General features: G+C 48.8%; 1 protein-coding gene across 1 annotated transcript; it reads right to left on the reverse strand.

Annotated features, from left to right (window-relative positions):
• Positions 1-549: 549 nt before the first annotated feature.
• On the reverse strand, positions 550-14,797 carry LOC130283154 (uncharacterized). Its single transcript, XM_056532348.1, has 6 exons — positions 14,660-14,797; positions 2,943-3,105; positions 2,283-2,473; positions 2,097-2,204; positions 1,749-1,881; positions 550-1,306 (listed from the first exon to the last, which is right to left on the reverse strand). Exons 1-5 carry the CDS (start codon positions 14,795-14,797, stop codon positions 1,840-1,842), a joined length of 642 nt encoding a protein of 213 aa, XP_056388323.1. The 3' UTR covers positions 550-1,306; positions 1,749-1,839.
• Between the last annotated feature and the right edge of the window lie 1,721 nt (positions 14,798-16,518).

Raw genomic sequence — 16,518 nt, forward strand, 5'->3', positions numbered from 1 at the left:
TATGTGAGGATCCAATATGATATACTCCTAGAAAATTGCCACTATCAGTAAAGCATATAAGGTAGTGGAATCACTGCCACAGTGTGCATACATAGAAGAGGCAAATACTAACCTAATTAGAACTAGGAGGAGAGAGACAACGTAAACAAATGATCACAAGGTGTACTATGGGAGCCTGGAAACCAAGAAGCAGCAATGTAAGCCATTCCCACTGAGGGGAAGGTGGAAAGAAAGTTTTTTGGCCAGGCTCCCACAAGACATCCACAATCACCGCGTTATACTCACAAAGAGGATCACCCACAACCCCTAAGCCATTTCGCTACCCGCTTCGTCAGGGAGTATCTGGGTCTTGGCTGGGCAAGTAATTTATACTAGAAAGGACCAATCAGAAATTAAGATAAAATTACCTTGTTCAAAACAGCTGCGCTCCTTGACGCCGCACATCGCGGTCGCCGGCGCCATCTTGGACTCTTGGGCGCACGCGCACAATGAGGGAGTGACGTCTGTGCACCGACGCCACTATGTACTTAGCAGGCGCATGCGCACAAGAGTCCATGAAGCCGATGGTAAGGTGGATGTATGGCGCATGCGCAGACCGAACTAGGTCCGCTGTGACGCGGGCCCAGGTCTGAGCAGGCGCACTGATTCAAGATTGGAGCAATCTCACTAACATTATAATGTATAGACACGACCTGTACCATATAGGAATTTATATGTCGCTTAGGAATAAATGCCACAATGGGCAAAATAGAAGAGAGTGAAGTGCTCGTGCAGAAAAAACAAAAAAATGAGATAAAATAAAATGGTGAACACACGTGAAGCATGCAAAAAGAATTTAATATAAGTTATAATGCATACAAAAAATGCTTGCAGTGAATCAACAATGGATAGCCATATAAGACCCCTAGTGTAATGCATAAATATATATGAACAATAGGGTGTGTATGTGAACACCAGACAAAGCAGCCTGATGGCAAAATATAAGAAATGGTACACAGAAATAATGTCCTAGAGCATAGTTGCTTAGACAAAAACAGAGATAAGGTGCACTGTAATAAAGTGCTAACTAAGTGACTGCTAATAAAGTGCACTGTGATAAAGTGCATGATATATAAAATTGCTATATTGTGAAGATAAATATGTAAAAATGTAAAAAATAATATAAAAAATGTGTAAAAAGTGAAGTATAACAATTTTTTTGTATATAAAATATATGTAAAAGGCCATTTGTATGAAAATATATGTTACAGAAAGTGCCATCAAGTCCAAATCCAGCTGTTGCTTCTTCCAGGTTCTGAAAAACACACTAGACCAAAACACACAACAACACAAACCACACAACCACACGAAAGAAAGACACACAAGTAAAGACACAGGACACCAAAAAAGCCAAAGACAGAACAAAACAAAAAAAAAAAAAAAACACAATACCAACAAACAACAACAACAACAATTATGGATAGTGAGTAATTGAAATAGATCGGTCCAGACTAAATAAATGAGAATGACTGTTAAAATAAAGCTAAAACCCAAAACCTAAAATGTATATAGAACAGACTACAATGTATTCCTAGTAATTAGAATTCATCATAAGAAAGATGCATAACTATTGTTTTCATTCAGCCCATATGGGGTAATCGTTTTTAAATCAAAAATCCACCTTGCTTCCTTCTGCGCTAATATTCTTTTCCAATTACCCCCCCCCCCCCCCCCCGGGGGCCCACAATGACCCTACCAATCCCCCTTACCTTTAGGAGACTGCTGTCGCATGAATGCTGCTCCTTGAAATGTCTTGGAATGGTCTTAAGTTGGTTGATGTCATCTTCATTTTTTGCAGCCTTAATGCCTAGGACGTGTTCCCGGATGCGTCTTCTTAGTTCCCTAGAAGTGAGACCAATATACATCAAATTGCAGGAGCACCGGGCACGGTAGACAACCCCTGGGGTGCAACAATTGATAGTTTGTGTTATTTTGTAACTTTTGGCTCCACTCGAGTCCGTGAAATCCTGAGCTCTTTCCATGTTAGGGCAGGCTACACAACCTCCACACGATTTGCTACCCCACTTAGGTCCTTTGGTCCCAAACACATTCTGTACCTTTCTTTCCTTATGATGGCTATGGACTAGAATGTCTCTCAGGTTTTTGGAGCGACGATAGGTAATCGCTGTTTTTTTAGGTAGGTATTTTGATAACACTGGATCGATCTGTAAGATGGACCAATGTTTTTGTAAGGCCCTCTGTATTTGACGCCACCTGGTATTATATGTGCTAATGAACCTTACCTGATCATCAGCAATCTTCTTGGTTGTGTGAGCCAATAGGTTAGTTCTCAGTGTTTCCTTTGCTCTCTGATATCCCCTCTGAATGTCCTTTCTGCTATGTCCTCTTTCCTTGAAGCGATTTTTCAAATCAGCAGCTTGTTCCTCAAAGAAAGCAGGTGATGAGCAGATTCGTTTCAGTCGTAGAAATTGACCTACGGGGATATTTGCCACAAGAGGTTTGGGATGAGAGGAGATTGCGTGTAGAACTGAATTAGTGGATGTCTTTTTACGGTAGATATTAGATGTAATGTATCCTTCCTTGTCAACACTTAGTAGCAGATCTAAAAAGTCCATATTAGACCGTCCCCAGTTGTATGTCAATTTGATGTTATATGGGTTATTATTCAATTGAATCATAAAGGATTTCAGCTCATCCACAGAGCCATGCCACACAAACAGAATGTCGTCAATGAATCTTCCCCACAGTGACACCCTCTCAGTAAGTTCAATTGGGTCCAACATAAAGATCCTCCTCTCCCACAGCCCCAGGAACAAATTAGCATATGAGGGCGGACAAGACGCCCCCCATTGCTGTCCCCTGGAGCTGTAGGTAGAGGAGGTCCTTAAATAAAAAGAAGTTATGCGTTAAGGCAAATTCAAGAAGTTGGACAATGAACTCACCCAATTCCGCATCCAAATCAGTCATCTCAAGGAATGCTCTGGTTGCCTCCAATCCATCACAATGTCTAATCGATGTATATAGGCATTCAACATCACAGGTCACAAGGATTGCCTCTTCGTCCAATTGTATGCCATCAAGTCTTCTCAACAAATCTGTTGTATCCTGTAAATATGAAGGCAAAGAGTAAACAATAAGTTTCAGGAAATTATCAACATATCTGCAGATCGGTTCTGTGAGGAAGTTATTCCCTGAGACAATGGGACGGCCGGGGGGATTCTCCATATCTTTATGCACCTTTGGGAGAAGGTATAGGGTGGCAATAGTAGGATGCTCCGGTAGGAGACTTTGATACTCTTTTTTATTATTAATAAGGCCAGCTTCTACGGCGGTGTCCAGTATCCCGGCTAATTCCAGTTTGCATTTTGTAAGTGGGTTGAATGTTAGTCGTTTGTAGCACTCCCCGTCCCTAAGTTGTCTCTGTGCCTCTGTACATGGATCTGGGCCACAGGATGACATTGCCACCTTTATCAGATGGCTTGATCACAATGTTGTCCATGCGGCCCAGATCAATGAGGGCCCTGCGTCGAGCATATGACAAATTGTCATATGACTTGGTGTTAGGAATCCTTTTCAATTCCTTAATCACCAGTTGAACAAACATGTCCACATTTGGATTGAGGGATAGAGGAGTAAAGTTTTTAGACGGTAGCAACACCCCTTTGGGGAACTTACCCGGGTTTGGTGTCTGTTGTTCTTCCAGTAGGTCGTTTAGGGCATTAACAGCGTCAACTTCTCCTGGTGTCTGAAAAATTGCAGTATCTGGTGCTGAATAATACATTTTCTTGAATATCAATTTTCTGGCAAAAAGGTGAAGGTCTTTTACTGCTGTAAAGGTATTGAACGGGGAGGAAGGAGAAAACGTCATACCAAGGCAAAGAACCTCATGCTGTGCTTCTGTTAAAACAACTGTTACGCCTAGCGCTCCGGGTCCCCGCTCCTCCCCGGAGCGCTTACGGCGTCTCTCTCTCCGCAGCGCCCCGGTCGGTCCCGCTGACCGGGAGCGCTGCACTGTCATGGCCGTCGGGGATGCGATTCGCACAGCGGGACGCGCCCGCTCGCGAATCGCATCCCAGGTCACTTACCCGTCCCGGTCCCCTGCTGTCATGTGCTGGCGCGCGCGGCTCCGCTCTCTAGGGCGCGCGCGCGCCAGCTCCCTGAGACTTAAAGGGCCAGTGCACCAATGATTGGTGCCTGGCCCAATTAGCTTAATTGGCTTCCACCTGCTTCCAGACTATATCTGATCACTGCCCCTGCACTCCCCTGCCGGATCTTGTTGCCTTAGAGCCTAGTGAAAGTGTTACTGTGTTTGTCCATACTGTGTACTTGACCTCCTGCTATTGCCTTATTGACTACGATTCTTGCTGCCTGCCCCGACCTTCTGCTACGTCCGACCTTGCTTCTGTCTACTCCCTTGTACCGCGCCTATCTTCAGCAGTCAGAGAGGTTGAGCCGTTGACAGTAGATCCGGCCATGGATCCCGCTGAAGTTCCTCTGCCAGTTGTCGCCGACCTCACTACACTGGTCGCCCAGCAAGCCCGACAGATCGCCCAACAAGATCACCAGCTGTCGTACTTGACCACCATGACACAGCAACTCCAGTCGCAGCTACAGCAGCTTCAGTCACAGCTACAGCAATTTCAGTCTCAGCTACAGCAGCAACAACCATCTCCTCCGCCAGCTCCTGCACCTCTTCCGCAGCGAGTGGCCACTCCTAGCCTCCGCTTGTCCCTGCCGGACAAATTTGATGGGGACTCTAAGTTTTGCCGTGGCTTTCTTTCACAATGTTCCCTGCACTTGGAGATGATGTCGGACCAGTTTCCTACTGAAAGGTCTAAGGTGGCTTTCGTAGTCAGCCTTCTGTCTGGGAAGGCTCTGTCTTGGGCCACACCGCTCTGGGACCACAATGACCCCGTCACTGCCTCTGTACACTCCTTCTTCTCGGAAATTCGAAGTGTCTTTGAGGAACCTGCCCGAGCCTCTTCTGCTGAGACTGCCCTGCTGAACCTGGTCCAGGGTAATTCTTCCGTTGGCGAGTACGCCATACAATTCCGTACTCTTGCTTCTGAACTATCCTGGAATAATGAGGCCCTCTGCGCGACCTTTAAAAAGGGCCTATCCAGCAACATTAAAGATGTTCTGGCCGCACGAGAAACTCCTGCTAACCTGCATGAACTCATTCATCTAGCCACTCGCATTGACATGCGTTTTTCTGAGAGGCATCAAGAGCTCAGCCAGGAAAAAGACTTAGATCTCTGGACACCTCTCCCACAGTCTCCATTGCAATCTACGCCTAGGCCTCCCGCCGAGGAGGCCATGCAAGTGGATCGGTCGCGCCTGACCCAGGAAGAGAGGAATCGCCGTAGGGAAGAGAATCTTTGTCTGTACTGTGCCAGTACCGAACATTTCTTGGTGGATTGCCCTATCCGTCCTCCACGTCTGGGAAACGCACGCTCGCACCCAGCTCTCGTGGGTGTGGCGTCTCTTGATGCTAAGTCGGCTTCTCCACGTCTCACGGTGCCCGTACGGATTTCTCCTTCAGCCAACTCTTCCCTCTCAGCCGTGGCCTGCTTGGACTCCGGTGCCTCTGGGAATTTTATTCTGGATTCCTTGGTGAATAAATTCCGCATCCCGGTGACCCGTCTCGTCAAGCCACTCTACATTTCCGCGGTCAACGGAGTCAGGTTGGATTGCACCGTGCGTTACCGCACGGAGCCCCTCCTAATGTGCATCGGACCTCATCACGAAAAAATTGAGTTTTCGGTCCTCTCCAATTGCACTTCCGAAATTCTTCTTGGACTACCCTGGCTTCAACACCATTCCCCAACCCTGGATTGGTCCACAGGGGACATCAAGAGCTGGGGTACCTCTTGTTTCAAGGACTGCCTTAAACCGGTTCCCAGTACTCCCTGCCGTGACCCTGTGGTTCCCCCTGTAACCGGTCTCCCTAAGGTCGTTATGGACTCTGCCTGCCATAAGAAGTGCCTCTCCCCCCCTCCCAGTCCTGTCAGGCAAGCCTCGGTGCCTCCTTATGGCCCCCGTCCTGGTGTCACACTGCCCCGTGCCAGGCCTCGCCCTCTGCCCTCCCTCCCCATTCCCACTCCTGCTGTACTGCCTGCCATTGAGGAAACCCTCCATTCCTTCCCGGTGTCCTCATCCCAGAGGAGGCAGTTACCGGACAAAGAGAAGGGGAGACCTAAGGGGGGGGGGTACTGTTACGCCTAGCGCTCCGGGTCCCCGCTCCTCCCCGGAGTGCTTACGGCATCTCTCTCTCCGCAGCGCCCCGGTCGGTCCCGCTGACCGGGAGCGCTGCACTGTCATGGCCGTCGGGGATGCGATTCGCACAGCGGGACGCGCCCGCTCGCGAATCGCATCCCAGGTCACTTACCCGTCCCGGTCCCCTGCTGTCATGTGCTGGCGCGCGCGGCTCCGCTCTCTAGGGCGCGCGCGCGCCAGCTCCCTGAGACTTAAAGGGCCAGTGCACCAATGATTGGTGCCTGGCCCAATTAGCTTAATTGGCTTCCACCTGCTTCCAGACTATATCTGATCACTGCCCCTGCACTCCCCTGCCGGATCTTGTTGCCTTAGAGCCTAGTGAAAGCGTTACTGTGTTTGTCCATACTGTGTTATTAACATTTGACCGCTAAGCGGTCACTAAGACCCTAAATTTCCCACCCAATTTAAAACTTAACGTTTAATGAGCCGAGATTAAAATAACCTCACACATATTGATCCATGGTGCATTGATTGGCATGACACTGCATGCTATAGAAGTGAATTGAAAAATTAGACTGTGGCTGCAGTCCACAGTCTATAGTGTGAGACAATTAAAAATCTAACACATTGCCCGCCCGCCCGACGTTTCGCCACAGGCTGTGGCTTTATCAAGGGCTTTGCCTCTTAGCCCTTGATAAAGCCACAGCCTGTGGCGAAACGTCGGGCGGGCGGGCAATGTGTTAGATTTTTAATTGTCTCACACTATAGACTGTGGACTGCAGCCACAGTCTAATTTTTTCAATTCACTTCTATAGCATGCAGTGTCATGCCAATCAATGCACCATGGATCAATATGTGTGAGGTTATTTTAATCTCGGCTCATTAAACGTTAAGTTTTAAATTGGGTGGGAAATTTAGGGTCTTAGTGACCGCTTAGCGGTCAAATGTTAATAATATTGGATTTACCCTCCACTCATAGGTCCCTCCTATTGCATTAATGTCCATACTGTGTACTTGACCTCCTGCTATTGCCTTATTGACTACGATTCTTGCTGCCTGCCCCGACCTTCTGCTACGTCCGACCTTGCTTCTGTCTACTCCCTTGTACCGCGCCTATCTTCAGCAGTCAGAGAGGTTGAGCCGTTGCTAGTGGATACGACCTGGTCACTACCGCCGCAGCAAGACCATCCCGCTTTGCGGCGGGCTCTGGTGAACACCAGTAGTGACTTAGAACCGGTCCACTAGCACGGTCCACGCCAATCCCTCTCTGGCACAGAGGATCCACCTCCTGCCAGCCGGCATCGTGACAACAACATTAGAGAGGTTAATTACCTTTCGGGTGCCGTTAGTACTCCTTGTATTCATGCGTGCATCAGGCCTCCATTTGTGATTACCCTTGTCTCGCTGTGTCTTTTTCCTGTTTCTATATCTTCCAGTGTTGTTGGAAGCCTGAGATGATGTGGTGGATTCCATACCTGCAGACGTGGTGGAAGACACTGACACCAATCTCGGACGCACCTCTTTTGGTCCTTTCTAGTATAAATTACTTACCCAGGCAAGACCCAGATACTCCCTGACGAAGCGGGTAGCGAAACGGCGTAGGGGTTGTGGGTGATCCTCTTTGTGAGTATAACGTGGTGATTGTGGATGTCTTGTGGGAGCCTGGCCAAAAAACTTTCTTTCCTCCTTCCCCTCAGTGGGAATGGCTTACATTGCTGCTTCTTGGTTTCCAGGCTCCCATAGTACACCTTGTGATCATCTGTTTACGTTGTCTCTCTCCTAGTTCTAATCATGTTAGTATTTGCCTCTTCTATGTATGCACACTGTGGCAGTGATTCCACTACCTTATATGCTTTACTGATAGTGGCAATTTTCTAGGAGTATATCATATTGGATCCTCACATATTTTTCTGGTTATTGCTGATCTTACTATTTATGTATTTTATTTATTATATATGTTTAATAAAATGTGTTACTTCATTTACTCTTTTGTTTGGCGCAATCTTTGATAGGAGACTATACTAAAGTGTTTAGCACCAAACGCAATTCACTTTTCTGATTGAAAAGCAACTTTGGTCATATATCTTTGGTTGCCCCGCTTCAGTGTTCCGATCACCACTCCTCCGGTCCGGGGTCACGATCTACTGCTATGGCCTATGGGCCATAGCAGTAGGTCCCGGGACTGGTGGAGCGATGGTCGGAAGACCGAAGATGACGTGCTGGTGAGTGGTAACTTACCATACCTGCGCGTCTGTCACGTACCTGGATGTGGATGTCACTGAGCAGGTAGTGGATCCTCTACCGGTGTGGCTGATGACACGGACCGTATCGGGGAGCGGAGTCTAAGGTGCCGCTGGTCTTCACCAGAGCCCGCCGCAAGGCAGGATGGATTTGCTGCGGCAGGCGACACCCAGGTCGCTACCCCCAATATGGCTCGACCACACAGGTAACCGGGCAAGGCGAAGTACAGGAGGATGAGACAGAGGCGTAGACAACGTAGCAGAAGGTCCAGGCAGGCGGCAAAGGTTCGTAGTCAAAAACGTAGCAAGTAAGCCTGGTAACACGGGTATGGCAAACAGGCAATAGGAACGCTTTCTCTTAGGCAAAGTGCACTGAAGATCCGGCAGGGGGGTGTGGGAGGAGCAGGAACTTATAATGTGGTGTTCAGGTGCAAGACTAATTATAGGCGCACTGGCCCTTTATATTTCAGAGCTACACCACGCGCGCGCCCTGGCAGATGGGGACGAGTGCGGCGGAGCTGCGTTACAGTGGCAGCAGAGCGAGGCGTGTGACGGGCTGGGATTCGCATGCGGGTGCGTCCCGCGATGCGAGTCCCAGCCCCGCCGACAGACGGGGACCCCGGGACACTGCGCTCACGGCCAGAGCGCAGCGGCCGGAGCGCAGCGCGTAACAGTACCCCCCCTTTTGGTCTCCCCCTCTTCTTACGGTTCAGAAACCTTTTAAGAAGATCTTGGTCCAGAATATTGTCTTGTGGCTCCCAAGACCTCTCCTTAGGACCAAATCCTTCCCAATCCACAAGGAAGTAGCGTTTCCCTATGACCAACTTTGAGTCAAGAATTTCCTTTACAGCAAAGACATCAGAGGTACCAGAGATGGAGGAAGGTCATGAATGACAGGTTTTAATAGGGAGACATGGAAGGAATTTGGGATCCGGAGAGAGGCGGGCAGATATAATAATAAGCCACAGAATTAAGTCGTTTTTTGACTTTATAAGGACCCAGAAAACGTGGACCTAGTTTATAAGAGCGTACCTTAAAGCGGATGTACTTGGAGGACAATCACACCTTGTCCCCAGGAGAGAACTTGGGAGGAGGACGTCTTTTTCTATCCGCTTGTGACTTCATACAGTTCGTAGCAAGAAGAAGGGAATGACGAGTCTTTTGCCAGATGGAGGCAAAATTCTGAAACAGTTCGTCAGCCAGGTACTCCGGAGGAAGAGGAAGACAAGGGAAGAGGTGGACGAGGATGAAGGCCGAAGACCACAAAGAAGGGGGAAGTTTCAGTGGATTCAGAATTCCTATGGTTATAAGAAAATTCGTACCAGGGTAGTAAATCGGTCCAGTCGTCTTGACGGGCAGAGACAAAATGGCGAAGATAGCCCCCCAGGACTCGATTCACCCTTTCCACTTGACCATTGGATTGAAGGTGGTAAGCCGAGGAGAAGTCCAATTTTACTTGGAGATGGGAACAAAGGGCCCTCCAGAACTTGGAGACGAATTGAACCCCCGGTCGGAGACAATATGGGTATGGGTTGGTAAGCCATGGAGACAGAATATGTGGGCGAAGAATAGCTTGGCAAGCTGCGGTGCAGGTGGCAAACCTGGCAAGGGCACAAAATGGGCCATTTTAGAAAACCGGTCAACCACAACCCAAATGACCATGTTGCCACTGGAAGATGGAAGGTCGTCGATGAAATCCATAGCTATGTTGGTCCAGGGCAACTCAGGAACTGGCAGAGGTTGTAGTACTTACGTATACCGGCATGGCCGGCCAAAAGAGAGGAATGACCCGATTTCAAGATTCTGAGTCTTAGGCGGGTAGTAACATAAGTCTTCCCAGGAGGCAGGTGCTGAAGAGTTGCTGGAGCTGCAGTAATTAGACGATCGGGAGGTATAATAGGCTGAGGATGTGACTCTTGATCCAGTACCTCAGAGGATCTAGATAGCGTGTGAGCACGACGATTCTTCTCCGCTGGTCGGAAATGAATAAAAAAGTCAAACCTGGAGAAAAACAGAGAACAACGGGCCTGTCGAGGATTGAGACTATGAGCAGTCTGTAGATATAGCAAGTTCTTGTGGTCAGTATAAATGGTAAGTGGATGTACTGAGCCCTCCAAGAGATGGCACCATTCTTGCAAGGCCAACTTAATAGCCAAAAGCTCACAATCTCCTATAGTATAGTTTCTCTCCGCAGGTGAGAAGGTTTTAGAGAAGAAGCCGCAGGTGACAGTTTTTCCTTTGGAAGATTTCTGTGTCAAAATAGCACCTGCACAGACAGAAGAAGCGTCCACTTCCAAAATAAGTGGCTTGACTGGATCTGGTCTCAACAACACAGGAGCAGAAGCGAAGGCAGATTTTAACTGTTTAAAGGCCTCTTCAGCCTCTGGAGTCCAGTCCTTCGGATTAGCAGTTTTTTTTGTTAGAGAGACGATGGTGGCGACCAAGGTGGAATAATGCGGAATAAATTGCCGATAGTAGTTTGCAAAGCCGAGGAAGCGCTGAATTGCTTTTAAGCCAGATGGTAGAGGCCAATCCAGTACTGCTGATAATATGTTAGGATCCATTTGCAGACCTTGACTAGTGACAATATACCCCAGAAACAGAAGGCTGGTCTTCTCAAGCATACACTTTTCAAGTTTTGCATAGAGATGATTGTCTCGGAGGCGCTGTAAGACTTGGCGGAGGTGAGAAAGATGAGTATGGGGATCAGGCGAGTAGATGAGAATGTCATCTAGGTAGACAAAAACGCAGGAGTACAGGAGATCACGAAAAATGTCATTGCCAAACTCCTGGAAAACCGCCGGAGCATTACAGAGTCCAAATGGCATCACCAGATACTCAAAATGTCCGTCACGAGTATTAAATGCGGTCTTCCATTCGTCCCCTTCTCGTATACGGATCAAATTATAGGCCCCGCGGAGATCCATTTTAGAAAAGATTTTGGCCCCTCGCAGACGGTCAAACAATTTTGTGATCAAAGGAAGTGGATAGCGGTTCTGTGGTACAGTGATTTTATTCAGGCCACGGTAGTCGATGCAAGGTCGTAGAGACCCGTCTTTCTTTTCTACGAAGAAGAAACCAGCTCAGGCAGGGGAGGAGGACTTCCTGATGAATCCCTTCTGTAAATTTTCCTGGATATAAGTAGACATGGCCTGGGTTTCGGGAACAGATAACGGGTAAATTCTGCCCCTGAGAGGTGTGGTGCCGGCAGCAGGTCTATGGGACAATCGTAGGGGCGATGTGGAGGTAACACTTTGGCTTGCTTCTCACTGAAGACATCTGCATAATCCAGGAGAAAGGAAGGCAAACCAGGCAATAGACGAAGAAGTGGTTGCAATGATTGTTGCAATGCGGACCCCAGCATAGGATTTCTCCAGTTTTCCAATCCAGGTGTGGGGCATGGAGCTGCAACCAAGGTAGACCAAGCAGAAGAAGGGAAGTACAGTGTAGGAGTACGTTGAAGGACAAGTACTCTCTGTGTGAGACTCCAACCTGCATCAACAGGGGTTCTGTGCGGTATAGCACGGTACAGTCCAGTTTTTCTCCATTGACTGTGGAGATGAACAACGGTTTCGGGAGGTGTAGAACTCGCAGGAGATACTTGTGCACTAGAGAGGCATCAATGAAGTTACCAGCGGAGCCAGAGTCCAGGAAGGCCAAAACTGAGAGATTCTCTTTAGAAGGAAGATGAAGCTGAACCGTCATATTTAAGCGTGGAGAGGAGGAATTCACACCTAGGGAGGCCTCTCCTACAAACCCTAGGTGTGAGCGTATCCCTGTGGCTGTGGACGTACAGGACAATTTTTGAGGAAATGATCAGCACTGGCGCAGTAGAGACACAGATTCTCAGCCCGTCGGCGAATTCTTTCCTGTGGAGTCAGGCGAGTCCGATCCACCTGCATAGCCTCCACTGCGCGAGGCAAAGTAGAAGGTTGCGGTGGTTGCTGAAAGACTGGTGCCAAGCGAGGGAAGCGCCGAGGTCGTGCAGATTCTCTTTCCTGTCGTTCCTCACGTCTCTCAGAGAAACGGATATCAATCAGAGATGCCAATTGTATCAGTTCATTTAGATTAGAAGGCAATTCTCGGGCAGTGAGGACATCCTTTATCTGGCTAGATAATCCCCTCTTGAAAGTAGCGCAGAGAGCTTCATTATTCCAAGACAATTCTAAGGCCAGGGTCCGGAACAGGATGGCATACTCGCCCACAGAGGAGTTGCCCTGGGAGAGACTCAGTAAAGCAGTCTCAGTGGAGGAAGCTCGGGCAGGTTCTTCAAAGACTGTGCAAAATTCCATTAGGAATGCCTGGAGGTTAGTAGTGACGGCATCACTGCAATCCCATAGTGGAGTAGCCCAGACCAAGGCCCTACCAGACAGGAGACTGATGACGAAGGCCACCTTTGCTCGTTCTGTGGAGAACTGGTCCGCCATGAGTTCTATGTGCATGGAGCACTGAGTTATGAAACCCCGACAGGACTTGGGTTTTCGATCCGGAGGAGACTGCAGCAGCGGGAGACTATACTGGAGCTGGAGGAGGCTGAGGCTGTGGCGGGTTCTGTTGGACAGATAGCAGCTGCTGCATCATGGTGGACAGCTGGTTTAGCTGCTGTGCCTGCTGGGCCAACTACTGGGACTGAAGCGCCACGACAGATGGAAGCCCAGTTGGATCCATGGCCGGATCTTGCTGTCACGTACCTGGATGTGGATGTCACTGAGCAGGTAGTGGATCCTCTATCTGTGTGGCTGATGACACGGACAGTATCAGGGAGCGGAGTCTAAGGTGCCGCTGGTCTTCACCAGAGCCCGCAGCAAGGCAGGATGGATTTGCTGCGGCAGGCGACACCCAGGCCGCTACCCCCAATACGGCTCGACCACACTGGTAACCGGGCAAGGCGAAGTACAGGAGGATGAGACAGAGGCGTAGTCAATGTAGCAGAAGGTCCAGGCAGGCGACAAAGGTTCGTATTCAAAAACGTAGCAAGTAAGTCTGGTAACACGGGTATGGCAAACAGGCAATAGGAACGCTTTCTCTTAGGCAAAGTGCACTGAAGATCCGGCAGGGGTGTGTGGGAGGAACAGGATCTTATAATGTGGTGGTCAGGTGCAAGACTAATTATGGGCGCACTGGCCCTTTAAATTTCAGAGCTCCGCCGCGCGCGCTCCCTAGGAGACGGGGACGTGCGCGGCGGAGCTGCATTACAGTGGCAGCAGAGCAAGGTAAGTGACGGGCCGAGATTCGCATGTGGGCTCGTCCCGCAATGCGAATCACAGCCCCGCCGAAAGACGGGGACCCTGGGACACTGCACTCACGGCCGGAGCTTGCGGCCGGAGCGCAGCACGTAACAGCGTCCTCCTCACTGCTCCACTCTGCTCTACCTCCCAGTGGCCTCTGCATTTTTAAAGTTAACGTGGGGCCGCATAGAGGTAACCAGGGCATCCTTGTGTCCTGAAAAGATTTTTCGGGACACAGGGATACCCTGCCGCAAAGATATTCATTGTGGGCCGCATGTTTAACACCCATGCTCTAAGCCTGTGATGTTGCATAAAATTAATGCAGTGAAAACAATAAACACAGGACACTGGCAGTGGGTGGGGTTGAGTGTTTAAAAATGAATGTACAAGTAACAAACTAGAAGCAATTATTAAGTAAATGTACATGAATATAAATAAGCCCATCCCCCCTAAGCCCATCCCCCCTTCATCACACCCTTTGCCATTTAACCTCCCCTTATCACCTCCTGTACCATTTCATTCCCCTGTGCCATTTTATTCCCCCTCTTGATCCCTCCAATTCCACTTCATTCCTCCCCCCGTAAGCCCCCTGTGCCACATCATTTGCTCCCTTAATCCCCTTCCCTGTGCCATTTAATTCCTCCTTCATTCCCCTCTGTGCCACATCCCCCGTCTTGATTTTGCCCCATTCCATTTGTATCCCCCCTCTTGACCACCTCCTGTGCCGCATCGTTTTTCCCCTGTGACATTTATACCTCTTTATCTCCCATTTGATATATAATTCCCCCTTTTTCCCTCTATGCCACATCCTCCCCCCATGCCACTTCATTAACCTCCCCTTTGATCCCTCCATGTCACTTTCTTATCCCCTATGATCTTCCTGTGCCACATCATGCCCACTTTGTTTTCCTCTGTCCCACAACATCCCCCCCTCCCACTTTCCTCCTCCCTTTAACCCCCCTGTTGTCTCCTTACCTGACAGACAGGCTCAGATGCAGGGGCAGGGCTTCTCAGCTGGCTTGGCGCTCTCTCCACTACAGGGGCTTGGTGTCTCAGCTGGCTTAAGGTCCTCTGCGCTTGAGTGGAGAGTGACGTCCTCCCGCTCTGCGGCATAACGTCAGATGCATCAATTGTCAGGGCCAGCAGCTGCTGCTATTCACACTGAAGTAAAGTGACTCTGGCCCATGCTGCTGAATTTCACATCATTGAGCAGCAGCAGCGGACATACAGAAGCAGGAGACCGCTGTTGAAACAACGGTTTTCTGCTTCTGTGCCTGGTCTGCTGCAGGGAGATGCAGCTGGGGCCCAGGCCTCCCTGAGAGCCCGAGCCCCTTACTGTCCCTGAATACACTTGAACTAACGCTGGATGCTAATCTCCAGCTCCCAGCAGTCACACTGCTTTGGCATCTCTCCTTCCGTGCTCTGTGTGATGGTGAATGCACTGTAAGGACGTCCTGATGCCAAGTTATGCGATCTCGTTTGAACAAAATGTATAGTAATGAAGCACTACATGTATATTGTAATTTATTTCATAGAAGAATGCTATAAGCTTGAGGTAAGGCTTGCTAGGAGAGGTAATGGTTAATTCATTAATTTGTAGAACAGATATTGAAAGCATATGATAGATGGTCTGTTCCATCATCTCTGTCTTTTTCTCCCTCCACCCTTAGTGCTAAGCAGGATAGCCACAAGGAGTAGTTGGGTGAGGACAGATAGCCTTTTCAGAGGTTGTGGAGGTGGAAACAGTGTCCAAGCATAGCGCTTGTGAAACTGGCAGTGGTAGGAGGGGTGTTGATATTGTAAATTATCATAGTGGATATATTGAGTAGCCCATGATCAGACATCAGAAGTTCATACTGAGAGGATTGCTGGGGATGATAAGGGAGGAGTTTGATGTTGATGATATAGTTTTCAACAGGATATGGTAACCAGGTAATGAAGAGGTGATGTGTTCAGAGCAATGGTACTGTCAGTAATGAAGGGTGGAGCCGACGTAGAGCCAGAACATCTGTTAAATGTACCAGACATTGGCATGCTGGTATGATCAGCTAAGGAACAGATGATGGCGATGCTGCTACATCGGCTTGTGTGAACAGCACAGTTGGGGGGTGGTTTACCTATCACTTTACGGTATTCTTCTTGGTGGAAATTCTTTTTACCTTTTCAGATGCAGAAAATATGGCACAGTGCCGTCTCTGCAATCAGAAAGTAAGGCTTGGCCAGTGTATGAGTTTAGGAATTATGGCTGTATGTAAGCACATGAAACAGTCACAAGGCAGCATAGGACAATCGAGATGCCCCATAATGTGAAGAAAACCTTACCATTGCTGTTGCCGCTCCAGACATATGTCTAGCAGCCATGCCTTGTCCACAGGCTGTGCAGTCTCCATCTTGCCTCACCCCTATCATATCCTCCTTCTCCTCCACCCTGTTAGTTTTCAAGACATGTATTTTATGGTCCATCAGGTCAACATTTTGCAGTAGAAGGCTCAATTGCAATTAGGCCAGAAAATAGTAGGGATACCTCCCCAGTTATGCTAATCTTATTCAACTTTGGACACCTGCTGCCTATCCTCATCCAGGTCCTCCTCCACAGACACATTGCAGTCCCTCACATGGCAGAGTGTAGCTTACCCTCCTCCTCTCTCTTTTAATCAGTGCATAGTTGTGCTCTGCCACTAAGCCTGGATGAGAAAAGCCATACAGATTTGGCTGGCAACAGTATGGATGTTGTTCTTGAGGGGGCGTTAAATGAGGAGGATGAGGAAGTGGGACCTAAGGAGGAATTTGGAGATGAAATCTTTCAAAGGGATAGGAGATGAGAAACGTTCAGA

Source organism: Hyla sarda, chromosome 7, assembly GCF_029499605.1.
Source record: "Hyla sarda isolate aHylSar1 chromosome 7, aHylSar1.hap1, whole genome shotgun sequence".
NCBI classification, from domain to species: Eukaryota; Metazoa; Chordata; class Amphibia; order Anura; family Hylidae; genus Hyla; species Hyla sarda.